The sequence below is a fragment of the Ahaetulla prasina genome, chromosome 5, assembly GCF_028640845.1.
Source record: "Ahaetulla prasina isolate Xishuangbanna chromosome 5, ASM2864084v1, whole genome shotgun sequence".
Taxonomy (NCBI): domain Eukaryota; kingdom Metazoa; phylum Chordata; class Lepidosauria; order Squamata; family Colubridae; genus Ahaetulla; species Ahaetulla prasina.
Window position 1 is genome coordinate 4,104,071 of NC_080543.1, and position 20,277 is coordinate 4,124,347.

At 46.1% G+C, this 20,277-nt stretch overlaps 1 protein-coding gene and 1 long non-coding RNA gene across 3 annotated transcripts in view; one reads left to right on the forward strand and one right to left on the reverse strand.

Moving 5' to 3' along the window:
- Positions 1-20,268, forward strand: part of LOC131199530 (glycerophosphodiester phosphodiesterase domain-containing protein 5-like) — a 161,193-nt gene extending 140,925 nt beyond the window's left edge. The window contains exons 13-17 of one of the 2 annotated variants that reach the window (XM_058185386.1): positions 443-590; positions 4,363-4,445; positions 9,669-9,683; positions 16,214-16,326; positions 20,136-20,268. In XM_058185386.1, coding sequence (XP_058041369.1) covers positions 443-590; positions 4,363-4,445; positions 9,669-9,683; positions 16,214-16,326; positions 20,136-20,251 — 475 coding nt within the window. In that variant the 3' untranslated portion in view covers positions 20,252-20,268. Of the gene's footprint in view, positions 1-442; positions 818-4,362; positions 4,446-9,668; positions 9,684-16,213; positions 16,327-20,135 lie in introns of those variants that run through there. The other variant, XM_058185385.1, reaches the window with a different exon arrangement.
- LOC131199537 (uncharacterized) lies at positions 10,166-18,775 on the reverse strand. The gene is made up of 2 exons (XR_009155358.1): positions 18,415-18,775; positions 10,166-10,703 (listed from the first exon to the last, which is right to left on the reverse strand). It is a non-coding gene; the product is annotated as an uncharacterized LOC131199537 (long non-coding RNA).
- Positions 20,269-20,277: the final 9 nt, after the last annotated feature.

Consider the following 20,277-nt stretch of genomic DNA (forward strand, 5'->3'; position numbering starts at 1 on the left):
AATATAAAAGCATTGGAACATGGATAGGTAGATCTTCAGACCTTTAAGCGTGAACTCAAAACTTTCTTTTTCCACCAAGCGGGGCTGGCTTAAATTGACAAATTTTAAAACTGAGGGGTTTTTTAAGGGATTTTAATGTATTTCGTAATTTTTACTTAGTAATTTTAAATATACAGCTATTGAATTAGATTTTTAACTGGATACTGTATTTTAAAATCTTTTGGGTATTTGTATTTTATTTATGCTGTACACCGCCCTGAGTCCTTGGAGAAGGGCAGTATAAAAAATTTGAAAAATAAATAAATAAATAAATAAATAAGGAAGTGGACAAGCAAACAAGGATAGTGGAAAATGTCAGTTTAACCCCGCAGATTCACAGTCCAGCGGTTGCTCCTTAAAACTGGTCCTTCCTCTCTATTCCTCCCCTCCATCCTCAAAACAGGGAATATGCCAGTGCAAACCTGAGCATCAATTTGTACATCGTCAACGAACCGTGGCTGTATTCCCTTCTCTGGTGCATGGGGGTTGAGTCCATCACCTCCGACAACTCACAAGTTCTCCTTCGGCTGCCTTCCCCTCTCTGGCTGATGGTAAGTGGATTTATATATTATATATTCAGAATAGAGCCGGAAGGGACCAGGAGCTCCTATAGCATTGCAGACAAATGGTTGCCCAGCCTCTTCTTAAAAACTTCCACTGTTGGAGCATTCACAGCTTTGTTGTGGCAAGCTGTTCCACTGGTTGATTGTCCTCACTGTCAGGAATTTTTTTCCTTAATTCCAGGTTGCTTCTCTCCTTGATGAGTTTCCATCCGTTTCTTCTTGTTCTGGTGCTATGGAGAATAAGTTGACTCCTCCTTCTTTGTGGAATTTGTGGCATTTTAGTTGCACTTCGTTTGTGACTGCTGGTGTTTTTCCAAAGGCGCATCGGGTCAAAGCGCAGTTTCCAAATCTTAGAAATTAATTTTTATTCTGAAGGCTCAAATAAAGGGTGTCCTTGACTTAACAACCATTCGTTTAGTGGCCATTCAAATTTTCAAGGCACTGAAAAAAAGAGACTTATGACCGTTTTTCATACTTGCAGCATCCCCCACGGCCGCACGCTCAAAATTCAGCTCCTTGGCAGCTTGACTCCTTTTTATGACGGTTGCAGAGTCCCCGGGGTTATGTGATCTCCTTTTGCAACCTTTGGACAAGCAAACAAGGATAGTGGAAAATCTCAGTTTAACCCCGCAGGTTCACAGTCCAGCGGTTGCTCCTTAAAACTGGTCCTTCCTCTCTATTCCTCCCCTCCATCCTCAAAACAGGGAATATGCCAGTGCAAACCTGAGCATCAATTTGTACATCGTCAACGAACCGTGGCTGTATTCCCTTCTCTGGTGCATGGGGGTTGAGTCCATCACCTCCGACAACTCACAAGTTCTCCTTCGGCTGCCTTCCCCTCTCTGGCTGATGGTAAGTGGATTTATATATTATATATTCAGAATAGAGCCGGAAGGGACCTTGGAGGTCTTCTAGTCCAACCCCCTGCCCAAGCAGGAGCCCCTATACCATTGCAGACAAATGGTTGCCCAGCCTCTTCTTAAAAACTTCCACTGTTGGAGCATTCACAGCTTTCTTGTGGCAAGCTGTTCCACTGGTTGATTGTCCTCACTGTCAGGAATTTTTTTCCTTAATTCCAGGTTGCTTCTCTCCTTGATGAGTTTCCATCCGTTTCTTCTTGTTCTGGTGTGCAGTGCACAACACTTAGTGATAGTCAAGATTACTAATAAGCTATCAAATCGTAGGAAACAAATAAAAATAAATAAAAGGGATAGAATAGAATAGAAAAATAGAATAGAACTGGAGGGGACCTTGGAGGTCTTCTAGTCCAACAAATGGTTGCCCAGCCTCTTCTTAAAAACTTCCACTGTTGGAGCATTCACAGCTTTCTTGTGGCAAGCTGTTCCACTGGTTGATTGTCCTCACTGTCAGGAATTTTTTTCCTTAATTCCAGGTTGCTTCTCTCCTTGATGAGTTTCCATCCGTTTCTTCTTGTTCTGGTGCTATGGAGAATAAGTTGACTCCTTCTTCTTTGTGGAATTTGTGGCATTTTAGTTGCACTTCGTTTGTGACTGCTGGTGTTTTTCCAAAGGTGCATCGGGTCAAAGCGCAGTTTCCAAATCTTAGAAATTAATTTTTATTCTGAAGGCTCAAATAAAGGGTGTTCTTGACTTAACAACCATTCGTTTAGTGGCCATTCAAATTTTCAAGGCACTGAAAAAAAGAGACTTATGACCGTTTTTCATACTTGCAGCATCCCCCACGGCCGCACGCTCAAAATTCAGCTCCTTGGCAGCTTGACTCCTATTTATGACGGTTGCAGAGTCCCCGGGGTTATGTGATCTCCTTTTGCAACCTTTGGACAAGCAAAGCTACTTTGGGAAGCCAGCCTACTTAACAGCTGTAGCAAATAAGGTTGTAAAATGGGAGAAAACTCCCTTAACAAAGCTTAGGCACAGACATTTTGGACTCTGTTGTGGTCGTAAGTCGAGGACTACCTGCGCTTTGACCTCCAAATGGGAAGAGGGGGCTCTTTGGAGAAGACCCTCTTTTCTGAGGATTTCAAGGCTGAGTCCAACCAACCTGAGGATTGTCGGTCTGGTTTTCAGCAGCGTTTAAGAGCACCTTTTTTATTTATTTATTTACATTTATATCCCGCCCTTCTCCGAAGACTCAGGGCGGCTTACAGTGTGTAAGGCAATAGTCTCATTCTATTTGTATATTTACAAAGTCAACTTATTGCCCCCCCAACAATCTGGGTCCTCATTTTACCTACCTTATAAAGGATGGAAGGCTGAGTCAACCTCGGGCCGGGCTTGAACCTGCAGTAATTGCAGGCTATTGTGTTCTAATAACAGGCTTCTAACAGCCTGAGCTATCATGGCCCCTTCCTGCTGTACTTATCAATTTATTGGGATTGAGCGCCCTCTGCTGGCTATTGACTGAATCCACATCTGGATTTCTGGCAGCCCCAGCCTTTTATTTATTTATATTTATTTATAATTACATTTCTACACCGCACCATCTCCCGAAGGACTCAGGGCGGTGTACAGCCAATATTAAAATACACATAACACTATGATATAAGTATAATAAATAAACACTATTTAAAAAACAATTTAAAAACAAATATTTAGTGGCCGAATCACTAAAACGGTCGAAGACCCATTAAAATTTTGCTAAAATACATTCTTCTTTCTCCAGAACACTGGAGGTTTTTAAAAAGAAATTGGACGGTAGGCATGTTTGTGCGCTTATGCACGCCCCTTATGGTCCTCTTAGGAATGGGGTGAGGTCAATAGTAGAGAGTTTTTGGTTAAAGCTTTTAGGATTATGGGAAGAGACCACAGAGTCAGGTAGTGTATTCCAAGCACTGATGATTCTGTTACAGAAGTCATATTTTCTGCAATCTAGATTAAAGTGGTTGATATTAAGTTTAAATCTATTGGTTGCCCTTGTATTATTGCAATTGAAGCTGAAGTAGTCTTTAACAGGAAGGACATTACAATAGATGATTCTGTGAGTTAAACTTAGGTCTTGTCGAAGGCGACGGAGTTCCAAGTTTTCTAAGCCTAGGATTTCAAGTCTGGTGGGATAGGGTATTTTATTGTTTTCAGAGGAATGGAGAACTCTTCTTGTAAAATATTTCTGGACACATTCAATTGTATTGATGTCAGAGATGTGGTGAGGGTTCCAAACAGGCGAGCTGTATTCTAGAATTGGTCTAGCAAATGTTTTTTTGATTTGTTAGGTGATTTGTTAGGTCGGGGTGGAGAAAGATGGCCCCTTTATGACCTGCAGACTTCAACTCCCAGAATCCTTGAGCCAGCAAGGGGAACTATGGCCCTTTCATGATTTGTGGACTTCCAACTCCCAGAATCCCTCAGCCAGCATGTGAAGCTATTGCCCTTTAATGATCCATGCGCTTCAACTCCCAGAATTCCTGAGCCAGCATGGGGAACTATGGCCCTTTCATGACTTGTGGACTTCAACTCCCAGAATTCTTAGAATCTTAAAAGTTTTATCTTGCCTGCGAGTATCTCGCACAGAGATTTATTATGTGTGTCAGTGTCTTTAAAACTTGGCAACTTTAAGATGTGTGGACTTCAACTCCCAGAATTCCCCTGCCAGTATGGCTGCCTAGGGAATTTTAGGATTTGAAGTCCACTTATATTGGCTAGGGAATTCTGGGAGTTGAAATTCACATATCTTAAGTGAAAAAGGCCTGGGTATTAATGGTTAAACCTGACAATTTCTCTGCTCACATTCCCCATGTTTAGGGGTTAAAAAAAAACTTTAATTTTTTTAATTTGTTTTTCAGCCTCCAGATGAATACCGTCTAATCTGGATAACAGCCGATCTTGTTTCCTTTGTCATAATTGTAGGGATTTTCATCTTCCAGAAGTAAGTAGCACCTACTGATGATTTTGTAATATTATTAGATTCTTCCCAACAATGTCTGGAGCCCTTTTGAGGGGTGGTAGCAAAATACTTCATCACCTATTTCAATCAGGGAGCAGAAGTAATGGCCAAACTTCATCCCAACTGCTCAGTTCACGGCCCAGCAAGGATCTAGCACTTACAGAGGATAAATAAATTGTAGACTATTACAAATTGTGGGGTGCTTGGTGGTCTCCGAGCTGGGTTGTTTTCTTGCAGATGTTTCATCACCCAACTAGGTAACAACATCAGCGTAGAAGGGAGTGGGTGTCGCTCTCTTTTTATTTACAAGTGGCTTGCCCTATCAGTGTTGGTGAGAGTATTCTTGTTCCTAGTTGTGGTGCTTCTGGGGGTCCCTCATATAAGTCGTTCCTGTATAAACAGAGAACACACCCCACCCACTGATGACGCTGATGATGTTACATAGTTGGGTAATGAAACCTCTACAATGAAACAACCAAGCTCAGCTGAGGGACGGTCTGGACCGAATTTGGGATGATCAAGCGAGGAGAGGAGGCACGTCTTGTTGAGCACATTTGGGATGAGTTTGACCCTGTGGCTCCGAGGGCGTGGACAGGTTGTTGGGGAGGCTTCACGGCACGACATGTTTACTGGACCCGTGCCCTTCCTGGCTGGTACTGGCCACTCAGGCGGTGACACGAGGCTGGCTCAGAGGATTATCAACGCTTCTTTGTTGGATGGGGTTTTCCTGCCGCCTTGAAAGAGGCGGTGGTGAGACCCTCCTTAAAAGCCTCTTTGGACCCAGCTATTTTGGCTAATTATCGTCCAGTCTCCAACCTTCGCTTTGTTGCGAAGGTTGTAGAGAGTGCCGTGGCGCGACAGCTGCCCCAACACCTGGATGAAGATGTCTATCTAGACCCGTTCCAGTCCGGCTTCCGACCCGGATACAGCACGGAGACAGCTTTGGTCGCATTGGTGGATGATCTCTGGAGGGCCAGGGACAAGGGATATTCCTCTGCCCTGGTCCTATTAGACCTCTCAGCGGCGTTCGATACCATCGATCATGGTATCTTGCTGCGCGGTTGGAGGATTGGGAGTGGGAGGCACCGTATATCGGTGGTTCTCCTCCTATCTCTCCGACCGGTCGCAGATGGTGTTGACAGGGGCAGAGGTCGACCGCGAGGGGCCTCACTTGTGGGGTCCCTCAGGGTCGATTCTCTCGCCCTGCTGTTCAACATCTACATGAAGCCGCTGGGTGAGATCATCAGTGGTTTCGGGTGAGATACCAGCAGTGCGCTGATGACACTCAGCTGTACTTTTCCACCCGGACCACCCCAATGAAGCTGTTGAAGTGCTGTCCCGGTGTTTGGAGGCTGTGCGGGTCTGGATGGGGAGAAACAGGCTCAAGCTTAATCCCTCCAAGGCGGAGTGGCTGTGGATGCCGGCACCCGATTCAGTCAGCTGCAGCAGCGGCTGGCTGTTGAGGCGAGTTACTGGCCCCAAAGGATAGGGTGCGCAACTTGGGTGTCCTTCTGGATGATCGGCTGTCGTTTGAAGATCATTTGACGGCCGTCTCCAGGAGGGCCTTCCACCAGGTTCGCCTGGTTCCGGCAGTTGCGCCTTCCTTGATCGGGATGCCTTATGCACGGTCACTCATGCGCTCGTTACCTCTCGCTTGGATTACTGTAATGCTCTCTACATGGGGCTCCCCTGAAGTGCGCTCGGAGGCTTCAGTTAGTCAGAATGCAGCTGCGGGTGATAGAGGAGCTACGCGTAGCTCCCATGTAACACCGCTCCTGCGCAGACTGCACTGGCTGCCTGTGGCCTTCTGGGTGCACTTTAAGGTGTTGGTTACGACCTTTAAAGCGCTCCATGGCTTGGGACCTGGGTACTTACGGGACCGCCTGCTGTTACCATCGCCTCCCACCGACCCGTCGCTCCCACAGAGAGGGACTTCTCAGGGTGCCGTCCGCCAAACAATGTCGGCTGGCGGCCCCAGGAAGGGCCTTCTCTGTGGGGGCTCCCACTCTGGAACGAGCTTCCCCGGGCTTCGCCAAATTCCTGACCTTCGGACATTTCGTCGCGAACTCAAGACTCACCTTTTTATCCGCGCGGGGCTGGCTTAAATTGGGATTTTAAATTTTAAATTTATTAATTTTAAATGGGGTTTTAGTAGAGTAAATTTTAATCATTGGGCTAATTTAAATAAGTTTTTTAAATGGGATTTTAAATTTGTATATTGTATTGCTGGTTTTTATTATGCCTGTACACCGCCCTGAGTCCTTCGGGAGAAGGGCGGTATAAAAATTAAATAAAATAAATAAATAAATAAAATAAATAAAGCTTTTAGGATTATGAGAAGAGACCACAGAGTCAGGTAGTGTATTCCAAGCACTGATGATTCTGTTACAGAAGTCATATTTTCTGCAATCTAGATTAAAGCGGTTGATATTAAGTTTAAATCTATTGGTTGCTCTAGTATTATTGCAATTGAAGCTGAAGTAGTCTTTAACAGGAAGGACATTCCAATAGATGATTCTGTGAGTTAAACTTAGGTCTTGTCGAAGGCGCCGGAGTTCCAAGTTTTCTAAGCCTAGGATTTCAAGTCTGGTGGCATAAGGTACTTTGTTGTTTTCAGAGGAATGGAGAACTCTTCTTGTAAAATATTTCTGGACACGTTCAATTGTATTGATGTCAGAGATGTGGTGAGGGTTCCAAACAGGTGAGCTGTATTCTAGAATTGGTCTAGCAAATGTTTTTTTGATTTGTTAGGTGATTTGTTAGGTCGGGGTGGAGAAAGATGGCCCCTTTATGACCTGCGGACTTCAACTCCCAGAATCCTTGAGCCAGCAAGGGGAACTATGGCCCTTTCATGATTTGTGGACTTCCAACTCCCAGAATCCCTCAGACAGCATGTGAAGCTATTGCCCTTTAACGATCCATGCGCTTCAACTCCCAGAATTCCTGAGCCAGCATGGGGAACTATGGCCCTTTCATGACTTGTGGACTTCAACTCCCAGAATTCTTAGAATCTTAAAAGTTTTATCTTGCCTGCGAGTATCTCGCACAGAGATTTATTATGTGTGTCAGTGTCTTTAAAACTTGGCAACTTTAAGATGTGTGGACTTCAACTCCCAGAATTCCCCTGCCAGTATGGCTGCCTAGGGAATTCTAGGATTTGAAGTCCACATATATTGGCTAGGGAATTCTGGGAGTTGAAATTCACATATCTTAAGTGAAAAAGGCCTGGGTATTAATGGTTAAACCTGACAATTTCTCTGCTCACATTCCCCATGTTTAGGGGTTAAAAAAAAACTTTAATTTTTGTTAATTTCTTTTATTTGTTTTTCAGCCTCCAGATGAATACCGTCTAATCTGGATAACAGCCGATCTTGTTTCCTTTGTCATAATTGTAGGGATTTTCATCTTCCAGAAGTAAGTAGCACCTACTGATGATTTTGTAATATTATTAGATTCTTCCCAACAATGTCTGGAGCCCCTTTGAGGGGTGGTAGCAAAATTCTTCATCACCTATTTCAATCGGGGAGCAGAAGTAATGGCCAAACTTCATCCCAGCTGGTCAGTTCACGGCCCAGCAAGGATTTAGCACTTACAGAGGATAAATAAATTGTAGAGTATTACAAATTGTGGGGTGCTTGGTGGTCTCCGAGCTGGGTTGTTTTCTTGCAGAAGTTTCATCACCCAATAGGTAACAACATCAGCGTAGAAGGGAGTGAGTGTTGCTCTCTCTTTATTTACAAGTGGTTTGCCCTATCAGTGTTGGTGAGAGTATTCTTGTTCCTAGTTGTGGTGCTTCTGGGGGTCCCTCATATAAGTCGTTTCTATATAAACAGAGAACACACCCCACCCACTGATGACGCTGATGATGTTACATAGTTGGGTAATGAAACGTCGGCAATGAAACAACCAAGCTCAGAGAGCACCAAGGACCCGCCCAGTTCAACCCTGAGCTACAAATATTCTCTTCCAGGGACAAATTCTTTTCTGTCCTGCTTCCAAGGTCCAGATGCCTTAAGGTGGCAATTTTCACCTTTTCCCCAAGTTGCCGAAAACTAAGCTTAAAGTTCTCCTAATTTCTAGCCTTCAGTGTACAAAAAAAAAAACTTTTAAAAAAGAAACCTACCACTTGGAGAAAAGAAGATGAAAAGAGAGTAAGGAAAAAAACTTGCAGATAGTTTTAAAGAGAGAACACAGCAAATGGCCAGAAAAGCAGAATAAATCCATTGGTTTAACGTTTAATAAAATATCAGTAAGCTCCTGACCTTCGGGTGAAAATCATCATGCCTTTTTAAAGGTATTTTGACAAGAGATTATGACGTCAATCAGCCATCATGGCTGGCTGGGGAATTCTGGGAGTTGAAGTCCACTCATCTGAAAGTTGCCAAGGTGGGAAAAAACCACTAGCTGCATAGCCCAAGCCTAGGTCTTATTAAAAGGGATCGATACAGGAGGAACGAAATTCTCCCAATTGTTTCAAACAAACTTAAAATAACTCTGTCTTCATCTTGCAGGGTTCCAGGGAAAGAATTTCAGAATTTCAAAGCGCATGATTTTGGTTGCCTCTTGATCTTTAATTCATTAAATGTATTTATTTATTCAGTCCATATGCCCCTTGACTGCCAGCAACTCTGGACAGTTTGCAAATGATTAAAAACGTTGACAACCAAGGGAACCCCCCAGCAAAATATTCTTTAGTTGAGAATACTTGTAACTCAGGGTTGAACTGTGGGGTCATCGGTGCTCTCTGAGCTCGGTGGTTTCCTTGCAGGCGTTTCAGGATCCAACTATGGAACATCATCAGTGCTACAAGAGAGCAGTTTGCTTGCTCTCTTAGAGCAAACTCTTATTTTTTCTTCTGGCACTGATTATGTTACCTAGTCGGGTCATAAGAGGTCTGCAAGGAAACAAACCAAGCCCAGAGAGCACCAAGAACCCCACAAAATATTCTTTATTTACAGATCTTTATTCATGGTAGAAATAGCCAATCCCAATGGAAATAAAGAGAAGGGTGGGGGGAAAGGAGTTTTTAATCACCCTCTCTAAAGTCCTGGGGTGTCTTTAGGGCCTCTTGAAAATGCCAGTAGGGTGGTGGTGGGGGCCCGTTGGAATTTCTGGGTTATTTTCCTTACTGCTCTGACATTTCTCTGCATGTCCTTTCCTCTTTCTCCTCCGTCTTTCTGCTGCTGCATTTCGGCATCTTTACAGCTATCACTTAATCAGGTAATTGTTGGGACCTCCTCCCTCATTTCACCTTCATGTCTAGTTTGGTTTTCCCGACCCACCCTTTAGCTTCCCTGTGAGCGTTGTGGGAAATAGGGAGGGAAGGCAAGGCTGTGCTGCACACCGCAGAAGCAATCAGATCTCTGCTTTTAACCAAGTTGAACTCTGTAATCCCATCTCACCCAGCTTTTTCAGAGCTGCTGCCCTCCAGTTAGGTTAGACGCCAAGCCCCATCATCCCCAGCAGCTCGGCACCACTAGCATCCGCTTGGTTGGTTACGACTTCCCAGGGTCACATTTTAAAACATGAAGTGTTCATACCACTTTATAAGGCCTCGTTAAGGCCACACTTGGAATATTGCATCCAGTTTTGGTCGCCACGATGTAAAAAAAAGACGTTGAGACTCTAGAAAAAGTGCAGAGAAGAGCAACAAAGATGTTAGGAGACTGGAGGTTAAAACATATGAAGAATGGTTCCTGGAATTGGGTATGGCTCGTTTAATGAAAAGAATAGAATTAGAATAGAATAGAATTTTTTATTGGCCAAGTGTGATTGGACACACAAGGAATTTGTCTTTGGTGCATAGGCTCTCAGTGTACATAAAAGAAAAGATACCTTCATCAAGGTACAACATTTACAACACAATTGATGGTCAATATATCAATATAAATCATAAGGATTGCCAGCAACAAGTTATAGTCATACAGTCATAAATGGAAAGAGATTGGTGATGGGAACGATGAGAAGATTAATAATAGTGCAGATTCAGTAAATAGTCTGACAGTGTTGAGGGAATTATTTGTTTAGCAGAGTGATGGCCTTCGGGGAAAAACTGTTCTTGTGTCTAGTTGTTCTGGTGTGCAATGCTCTATAGCGTCGTTTTGAGGGTAGGAGTTGAAACAGTTTATGTCCAGGATGCGAGGGATCTGCAAAGAAGGACCAGGGGAGACATGATAGCAGTCTTCCAATATCTCAGGGGTTGCCACAAAGAAGAGGGAGTCGGGCTGTTCTCCAAAGCACCTGAAGGTAGAACAAGAAGCAATGGGTGGAAACTGATCAAGGAGAGAAGCAACCTAGAACTAAGGAGAAATTTCCTGACAGTTAGAACAATTAATCTGTGGAACCACTTGCCTCCAGAAGTTGTGGGAGTTCCAACACTGGAACTGGAAGCTTTTAAAAAGATGTTGGATAACCATTTGCCTGAAGTGGTGTAGGGTTTCCTGCCTGGGCAGGGGGTTGGACTAGAAGACCTCCAAGGTCCCTTCCAACTCTGTTATTATTATTATTATTACATCTAGGAAGGGGCGCTTGCACTGTCTCGTATATTTATTGGGACACTTTGAAGCAAATCTCTATAACAAGTCAGGAGGGGTGTAAAAAAATTTAGAGAGAGATTTGATGGCTCGTGAAGGCTTCTATGGATACTCGTCTTCCAACGTTAAAAAAAAAAATTACTTGCAAAGAGCTAATTCCGAGAGCAGAAGGCAACCCTAACCCTATAGTCCCAGGACAGCTTCAGTCTTGATGCTGCAAAGGTGAACCTCGCTTTCAGAGACATGACATGCAAACATGGGTCACAACGTAGTTTCTCCTGGATTTATCCTGTGGGGTTGATCCCTCAGCCTTCGTTCTTGATTTGCCAAGATTTGCAACTTCAGCCAGAAAAAAAAAGGCTGAATGCATTCAATTTCATTTCTCTCAGGGCAATTGATTTTATTTTTGATTTTATTATTTTACTTATATCCTGCCTTCATTATTTTTGCAAAGAACTCAAGGCAGCAAACATATCCAACGCGTCTTGCTCTTCCTTGTTTCCCTGCAACAACAACAACCCTATAAGGTAGGTTGGACTGAGAGAGAGAGAGGGACTGTCCCAAAATCACCCAGCCGCTTTCATGCCTAAGGCGGGACTAGAACTCACCGTCTCCTGATAATTGGCCCAAAGTCACCCAGCCAGCTTTCATGGCTAAGGCGGGACTAGAACACATCATCTCCTAGTGATTGGCCCAAAGTCACCCAGTCATTTTTTCATGGCTAAGGTAGGACTAGAACTCACCGTCTCCTGGTAATTGGTCCAAAGTCAACCAGCAGGCTTTAATGTCTAAGATAGGAGTAGAACTTAAAAAAATAAGATGATTTATTTATTTATTTAGTAAATTTCTATACTGCCCATCTGTGGATCAGGGGCCTTTGCTGCCCTGAAATTCTTGGCCTTTTTCTGAGCTGATGGAATTTCTGGATCAGGAGCAGCCTAAGACCGGTGCATCCCTCTAACATACCGGATTTTGCTGAGTTTTTAATTATTTAATTATTTATTTATTTATTATTTAGATTTTTATACCGCCGTTCTCCCGAAGGACTCAGGGCGGTGTACAGCCAAATTAAAACAATACAGTGTACAAATTAAAACAACAATTAAAATACATATTTTATAAATGGCCGAAAATTAAAACTGTCGAATTAGACCCATAATAAAATACCCCAGTTAAAATTATTAAAATTTAAAAATTTAAAAATCAAGCCAGTCCCGCTTGTGAGCAAAATGAGGAAGATAGGAAGGAAGATAGGAAGTGAGGAAGCGAGTGAGGAAGATAACGCTCGATTGGAGCCACCCACAACAAAATACACATACAAGTAGTCCTCGGTTTAGGACCAGAAGTTCCATTGCTTAACAACTTAGTGGTTGCTAAGTGAGTGGCATCATATTTTATGACCTTCTTTGCCACGGTTGTTAAGCAAATCACGGCAGCTGTTAACCGAATTACATGGTCGTTCAGCGAATCTGGCTTCCCCCATTGACTTTGCTTTCGAAACTGCCTGGGACGGTCGCAAATAATGATCGCATGACCTCCCCGGGACTGTGCAACTATTGTAAATACATGCCGGTTGCTAAGTGGCCAAATTTTGTTCCTGTGGCCATAAATGTGAAGACCAATTACAACTCACTTTTTACAGTTGTAAATGTGAATGGTGGCTAAACGAATAAGTCGAGGACTATCTATAATATCATAAGACATTTTTTGTTCCACAATTTTTGCCCTTTCTTCACACGGACGGATTGTAATCGCGCTGTGGCTTGAAATCTTGACTCCCTCCTTATTTTTTTCCAAAGGCCGAAGGTTGGGTGGGGAGATATATGCCCAGACCATCATCTTCCTCCCGCCTCATCCAGGCTGCCTCCGTGCACATCTGTGCTTTCTCCATGTTCCCGACATCACTTCTATCTTTTCTCATCTTTGCAAAAATCAGCTTTTTTGGGTTTTTTTTGTTTGTTTTGACTTTGCCAAAGAGGGCAGGGTTGATAAACAGGAGGGCAGAGAGAATTTTGACCTAGGGCAGGGGGTCTGCAAACTTGGCTCTTTTAAGTCTTGTGGACTTCAACTCCCAGAGTTCTTCAGCCAGCTTTGCTGGGATTCTGGGAGTTGGAAGTTCACAAGTCTTAAAAGAGCCAAGTTTGCAGACCCCTGAGCCTAGGGTATTTTACAGTGATGGTCTTTTAAGTGGCATGGAGGGCTTTTAAGTAGAAATGCAGCTCTTCCTCTCAGTTTCAAAGAGTGGCTTGTTACACCGCAGAGGAGGTGTAATCAAAGCCACAGTCCAGCAACATTGGGGTGGAAGGGAGATTTATAACTTCCATACCACCGTTCTTAATTTTGGGATTACTTCTGATTTTAAAGTCCTAAGGGGAGCACCCACTCCCCCTGATTCTACCCTGAAATAAGAAAGGGGTTTTTTTTAATGGGAGAGGGATGGTTATATGGTGAAACAACAGTTTCTGTTTTCCCTATTCTATTATCAAAACTTTTGATGCAGGCTAATAGGACATCGGTGTTCACTTGGGGCCCAAGTAGTCCTCGACTAACAACCGCAACTGAGCCCAAAACTTCTATTGCTAAGCGAGACAGTTGTTAAGTGGGTTTTTCCCCATTTTACAACTTTTCTTGCCCCGGTTGTTAAGTTAATCACCGCAGTGGTTAAATTAGTAATATAGTTGTTGAGTGAATCTGTCTTTCCATTTACGACTGAAAGTTGTAAATGGGAATCACATGATCCCGGGCCATTGCAACCGTCATAAATACATGCCAGTTGCCAAGCCTCTGAAGTTTGATCATCTTAACATTGAGTCATACATGCAAAAACAACTTTGAACGGTCACTAAACAAAACTGTTGTAAGTCGAGGACTATCTATAGAAGGTGGGTGACATGGATCGATTTAATAAGTAACCCAAATAGGGCAGCTAGGCTCTGCGTATCAAGAAGATACAGTGATCCAGAATTGAGGGGGACGGGGAATATTTGGAGGGGGCGCCTGCATGTACCCCTAGCAACACCTTAAAAGCAGCCGCCACTGTGCGAAGGCAGCCAGGTGATCCCAGATGCCCACGGGGGAAGTCTTGTACACTTCAAACCACGTTTTTTTCCTCTTTTAAATCTGGATTTTTGGCCCACCGACCGTGTGTTATGTGATTGCATCACCCACAAGTCCCCCTTTGTGTATACAGCATCTCTTGTGTTTTGTGTTAGGTTTTCCTGCATGTTTTTATTAGTTGGTTTCTTTGTGGTGTGGGTGTCCATTCTTGATTCTTTAGGGCCCTGCGGGTGCAAGGAGAGTTTTGGGATCCCTGCCTTGTCAGAGTGTTTACAGCATGACTGCTATTTTGAGACAAACCAGGAGCAAAATACAGGACACAGAGGTTTTGTCATTACAAACAGTGGTTTATATACAAGACTTTTCTATACAGACATACACATGGTAGGCACATACCAGGCAAGCAATCAGTCTTCAACTCTACACAGAGAACTACAATGCAGATAGAACACAACGAGGAGAGAGAGTCGCCCTCTAATGGCCTCCCTTATATAGACAGCTTCTTAAAGGGGCAATAACCCTGCTGACTCATCCTCAGCCCACAGCCTTACAGTGGCCGGTCAGCTTTAAATCATCATTGTTCTGCCTTTTCTCCAGAACTCAGGACAGCAAACATAACATTTCCTCCCCCAGTTTTACCCTATTGCCAACCCTGCAAGGTAGGCTGGGCAAGAGATAGGGAGTGTCCAACGCTCAGGGAAGATTAGAACTCGGGTTTTTCCAGCCTGAAGCATTTCAGACATTTATTTTATTCAAACAAAATAATATGGCTGCCCCATCACAGCAGGATAATATTTAGTCTGAGTAGTGGCATTGTAGTAGAAGCAATATCTTAATCACAGTAGTATTTGAAAGGCAGGATTAGCAGTAGCAATACTGCAAAAATAATATTGTTTATTTTATCTACATATTAGATTTATATCCCGCCTTTGTTACCAAGTAACTCAAAGCAGAGAACATATCCAACACTCCTTCCTCCTCCTTTTTGCCTGCAACAACCACCCTGTGAGGTGGGTTGGAGGGAGAAAGAGAGAGGGACTGGCCCAAAGTCACCCAGCCAGCTTTCATGCCTAAGGCAAGACTAGAACTCACGGTCTCCTGGTGATTGGCCTAGAGCCCACAAGTCTTAAAGTGGCCGAGTTTGAAAAGTGGGGAATTCTGGGAGTTGAAGTCACAAATCTCACAGTGGCCACGTTTTTTAAGACTGGAGAATTCTGGGAGTTGGAAGTCCACGAGTCTTAAAGTTACCACGTTTAGATCCTAGAACAAGGCATAGCAGAAGTGGATTTCCCTTCGAGCCACTAGGAAGGGAGCCCCAGAGGCCCCCCTGAATCTCGCTTCCAAAATGGAGAAAAGATGGAGGACTGGATATGCCTTTTTGCACAATTTTTTTTCCCAAGCGTGCCTCTCCGGGCCCTTCTGGAGGAGGAATTATTTTCCTACAAGGGTGGGTTAAAATTTTTTAGCAAGGGGTTCTCTGTTCGGTTGCTGGGTGGGCGTGGCCATGGTGGGTATGGCCTAGTCCGCATCCTGCACCATGGCGAGGGGGGCATTTTTGCCCTCCCCGGGCTCCAGAGGCTTTTCTTGAGCCTCCGGGAGGGTGAAAACAGCCTCCCCAGGCTCTGGAGGCTGGAAATGGGCCCATTTCTGGCCATCCCGAACTTCCGGTAGGCCCTCCCCGAGCCTCCGCACACGCCCTGCACTTACCTGCATCCAAAACGGGCCGCATGGGGACTCCTGGGAGGGGAGAGTGGGGTGGGCGGGGCCAGCCAGGAGTCGGATTTGGGAGTTCTCCGAACTGCACAGAATCTTACCTAGAGGTTCTCCCGAACCCCCAGCAGCGCCCTCTTGTTTTCCTAGCTTGGAAAACCGGCTCCCGATTCAAGACCTTTGCCCCCTTCCTTGCAAGGGGCTGCAGATCGGAGGGGATGAGAAGCGTCGCTCGCAAAATCGAGAAGGGGGGCAGAGAGCAGGCTTCCCAGAGCTGTCCACAAACAGTCAAGACGGCAGTTGCCATTGTGTGGTGTGCGTGGGGAAAAACAAGAACACGGGGGGGCCTTGCCCGGGTGCGATGGGTCACTCCTTGGGCGGGCCTGCCATCCTCGATCCAGTAGATCCCTTTCAAACGAGAATCTTTCCGTTTTCTACTTCTCCTCCCAGGTGGCGCTTCGGGAGCATTCGCTCCTACAACCCGGAGCAGATCATGCTCAGCGCTGCGGTCCGGCGGTCCAGCCGCGAAGTCAACATCATGAAGGAAAAACTCATATTTTCAGGTGAGGGTTGAAGGCTTTTGCAATCTGTTGTTTTTTTTTTTGGCGTCGTTTATTCTGTGTGGCGTGTTTACGTTGTCGGGTTTAGCGAACTGCTTGCGCGACAAGTGTGCTTTTTAAAATTACTTAGCAGCCATTTGCTTAGTTAAGTTAGTTCAGTTAAGACAGCCCTGGAAAAATGAGACTTACGTCCGTTCTTCACACTGAACGACTGAGTTTCCCTGCAAACACAGGCTTGGGATTTTATCACAATTTGGCAACCGTCAAATATTATCACAACAACAACAAAGTCACGTTAATCTCCCTTTTGGGAATCTTCCCAGCCGGCTCCCGGCAAGCAAAATCAGTGGGGAAGATCACAAAGTCACGTCTCGTTTAACAACTAAATCACTTAACGACACATTTTCCAGGCCCCATTGTGGTCGTAAGTCAAGGACCACCTGTAATTCATTTCTGTTTTACAAATGAAGGCACTTTTCAGAAAGAGGATGGCAGGAAAAACAAGGGTTTGTTTCAATTTTGGCATTTGGAGTTTAGGGAAAATTCAAAAGGAATGCTGATGGGAGGGGGGAAAATCCACAGGTTTTCCAACAATAGAGTTTATTGCTTCTAAAAAATGCCGATTATAATTTCAAAAAGAAATAGGCTAAAGAGAGCAGGTGAACTTATTTACGTTGTATATTTTGGGTGAACAGCTGCCTGTCTGGATGCTTTAACTGGCATTCCTGTATTGGGCAGAGGGGTTGGATTAGATGGCCTCTGGGGACCCTTCTTAATAAAGAATAAAATAATTAAAATTGTAATTCAGAAAAAAAAGTAATTTTCTAAATTAAGATGATTTCTTGGCCTCCCACTCCCCTTCCAAGTTGGGCTCTGACTGTCCTCTCTCTAGCCAGCTGTAGTTCACAGTAGATTGGAAGGGACCTAAGAGGTCATCTACTCCAGCCCCTTGTTCAAGGGGAACTGATATCCTGGAGAGGTGACCTTCCCACCTCACTTGGAAAACTTCAGCTCCAGAAAAACTCGCCAGTTCAGCTGGCATCCCGTTCCACTGCCTAACATCTCGTACGGACGAGTGGATTAAGAAAGATTTCCCCAAGCAATAAAAACAAGCCAAAAAAACCCCCCAAATTCCTCTTAATGCGATTCAGAACCGATTCAGTCGGTTGCTTTGACGGTGCTGTATTCCAGTCCTGGCTGTGGGGGTTTTCCCCAGAAAGGAACCGTCCCGTCCCCCCCGCCAAAAATGGCGAGAAAGAGCCAAATTGTGGAATCCTTGGAGATCTCTGAAGTTGGTTGTTTCTTGAAGACGTTTCATTACCCAGCTAGGGAACATCATCAGTGCTAAACCTAGTCTCAAGCTGGCTAATGAAACATCTGCAAGGAAACCACCAAGCTCGGAGAGCACTGAGGACCAGGGGTGGGCTTCAAAAATTTTAGCAAGGGGTTCTCTGTCCGGTTGCTGGGTGGGCGTGGCTATGGTGGGCGTGGCCTAGTCGGCCTCCTGCACCACGGCGGAGGGGGTGGTGTTTTTGCCCTCCCTAGGCTCCGAAGGCTTTTCTCAAGCCTCCGGGAGGGTGAAAACCGCCTCCCCAGGCTCCGGTGGCCGTCTGGCCTGAACTTCCGGTAGGCCCGTCTTTTGCCCTCCCCGAGCCTCTGTGCGCACCCTGCAGTTGTACCTGCATCCAAAACGGCCCGCGTTGGGACTCCTGGGCGGGGCGGGGCGGAGTTGGCGGGGCCAGCCAGGAGTGGGACTTGGGGGTTTTCCCAACTGCACAGAACCTTAGCTAGAGGTTCTCCCGAACCCCTGAGGACCCCCAGCAGCCCCACCCCTGCCGAGGATCCCTCGAACAGTCAACCCCGAGCTACAAATATTCTCTCTTCATCAGCCAAACTGTGTTTTGAATGATGTCTTGCAGGTTCTAGCCTCTAGAGGGCAGCAGGCTCCCAGACTTGGGGGTTTCCTTCAGCCTGGAGCCGTAAGTGAGCTTTCAAAGGCTGCCATTAACCACAGCACACGGTGACGGGGGAAGCAGGAAGGGGTCAGGGGCTTCCTGGCTTGCTTGGACACTTGGGAAAGCTGGCACTAACCTTCACGTGTCTCCACATCCCGGTTCCTTCCCCGATTATGCTGTCGCACTTTCGGTCTCAGGGCTGGATCGGAACGGAAGGCGGGAGCAAAAAGGGCCGACGGATCTCAAGAGGGATTCCCCGCACGCCTGAGGAGGGGCCTTGGGCACGCGGGGAAAGCCATGTAGTTCCCAGTAAAGGGGCTTTGGATCAGGGGGAGGGAAAAGGAGAGAGGGAGGGGAGGGAAAGGGAGGAGAGGTTTTGAACCCCTCCCCACCCTTGTCCTTGAGATGGCTGGGCTGCTGGGACTTGGAAATGGGAGCCTGCCTTTCCCCTCCCCTTCCCCTCCCTCTCTCCTTTTCTCTCCTCCCCCTCCTTCCCCTCCCTCCCCTCTCCTCCTCCCTTTCCTTCCCCTCCCCTCTCCTCCTCTTCTCCCTTTCCTCCCTCCTTCTCCCTCTCTCCCCTCCCCTCCATTTCCTCTCCTTCTCCCTTTCCTCCTTCCTCTCTCCTTTTCTCTCCTCTCCTCTCCTTCCTTCCCTTTCCTCCCTCCCTTTCCCTCCCTCCCTCTCCTTCTTCTTCTTCTCCTTCCTCCCTCCCTAACCTCCCTCTCCTCCCTTTCCCTTTCCTCCCTCTCATCTCCTCTTCTCCCTTTCCTCCCTCCTTCTAGTTCTCCCTTTCATCTCCTTCTCCTCCCTCTCCTCTCCTCCATTTCCTCTCCTCTTCTTTCCTCTCTTTCTCCCTTCCTCCTCCCCCTCCTAACCTCCCTCTTCTCCCTTTCCCTCCTTCCTCCTCTCTCCTTTTCTCTCCTCCCTCCTTCCCTCCCTCCCTCTCCTCCTCCCTTTCCTTCCCTCCCATCTCCTCCTCTTCTCCCTTTCATCTCCTTCTCCCTCTCTCCCTCCCCCTCCATTTCCTCTCCTTCTCCTTCCTCCCTTCCTCTCCTTTTCTCTCCTCTCCTTCCTTCCCTTTCCCTCCCTCCTTCCTCCCTCCCTCTCCTTCTTCTTCTTCTCCCTTTCCTCCCTCCCTAACCTCCCCTCCTCCCTTTCCCTTTCCTCCCTCTCATCTCCTCTTCTCCCTTTCCTCCCTCCTTCTAGTTCTCCCTTTCATCTCCTTCTCCTCCTCTTGTCTCTTCCATTTCCTCTCTTTCTCCCTTCCTCCCTCCCTCCCTCCCTAACCTCCCTCTTCTCCCTTTCCTCCCTTCCTCTCTCCTTTTCTCTCCTCCTTCCTTCCCCTCCTCCCTTCCCCTCCTCCCATCTCCTTCCTTCCCTTTCCTCCCTCCCTTCCCCTCCTCCCATTTCCATCCACTCCTCCCTTCCTCTCCTTTCTTCCCTCATCTCCTTTTCACTTTCTCCCTCCCTTTCCCTCCGTCTCCCTTCCTCTCCTCTCCTCCCCTCCCGTCCCCTTCTCCCTTTCATCTTCTCTCCTTCCTCCCCTTTTCCTCTCTTTACCCTCCCTTTCTCCTTCTTTCCTCCCCTCCCATTTTCTTCTCCCCTTACTCTACTCTCTTCCCCTCTCCTCCCTCCCTCCCTCCCTCTAAATTGAGGACTATGGTAGCTCTACTTGAAAGAAATCCGGTCTGCCGTTCTTGCTCCTTGCCCTCTCTGGTGTCGGTGCAGAACCCGCCAGGACTGACCCGCGTGATCTCAGCATCCCACACACGATTCCCTCCTCCCGTTTGATTTAAGGACTCTCTGCCTTTCTCTTCCTGCTTGTTGATCGATGCCACTTCCCGCCCCCCTTTTCAGAAATCAACAGCGGCCTCGAAGCGACGGACGAGTTCTCCTTGTGTTCGGAAAACGGCTACGCCAACGAGGTCGTCACCCCCATTGACCGCCGGGAAGGGAAGCTGCGGATTAATTGACGGAGGGAGGGGAGGGCAGTGGGCAA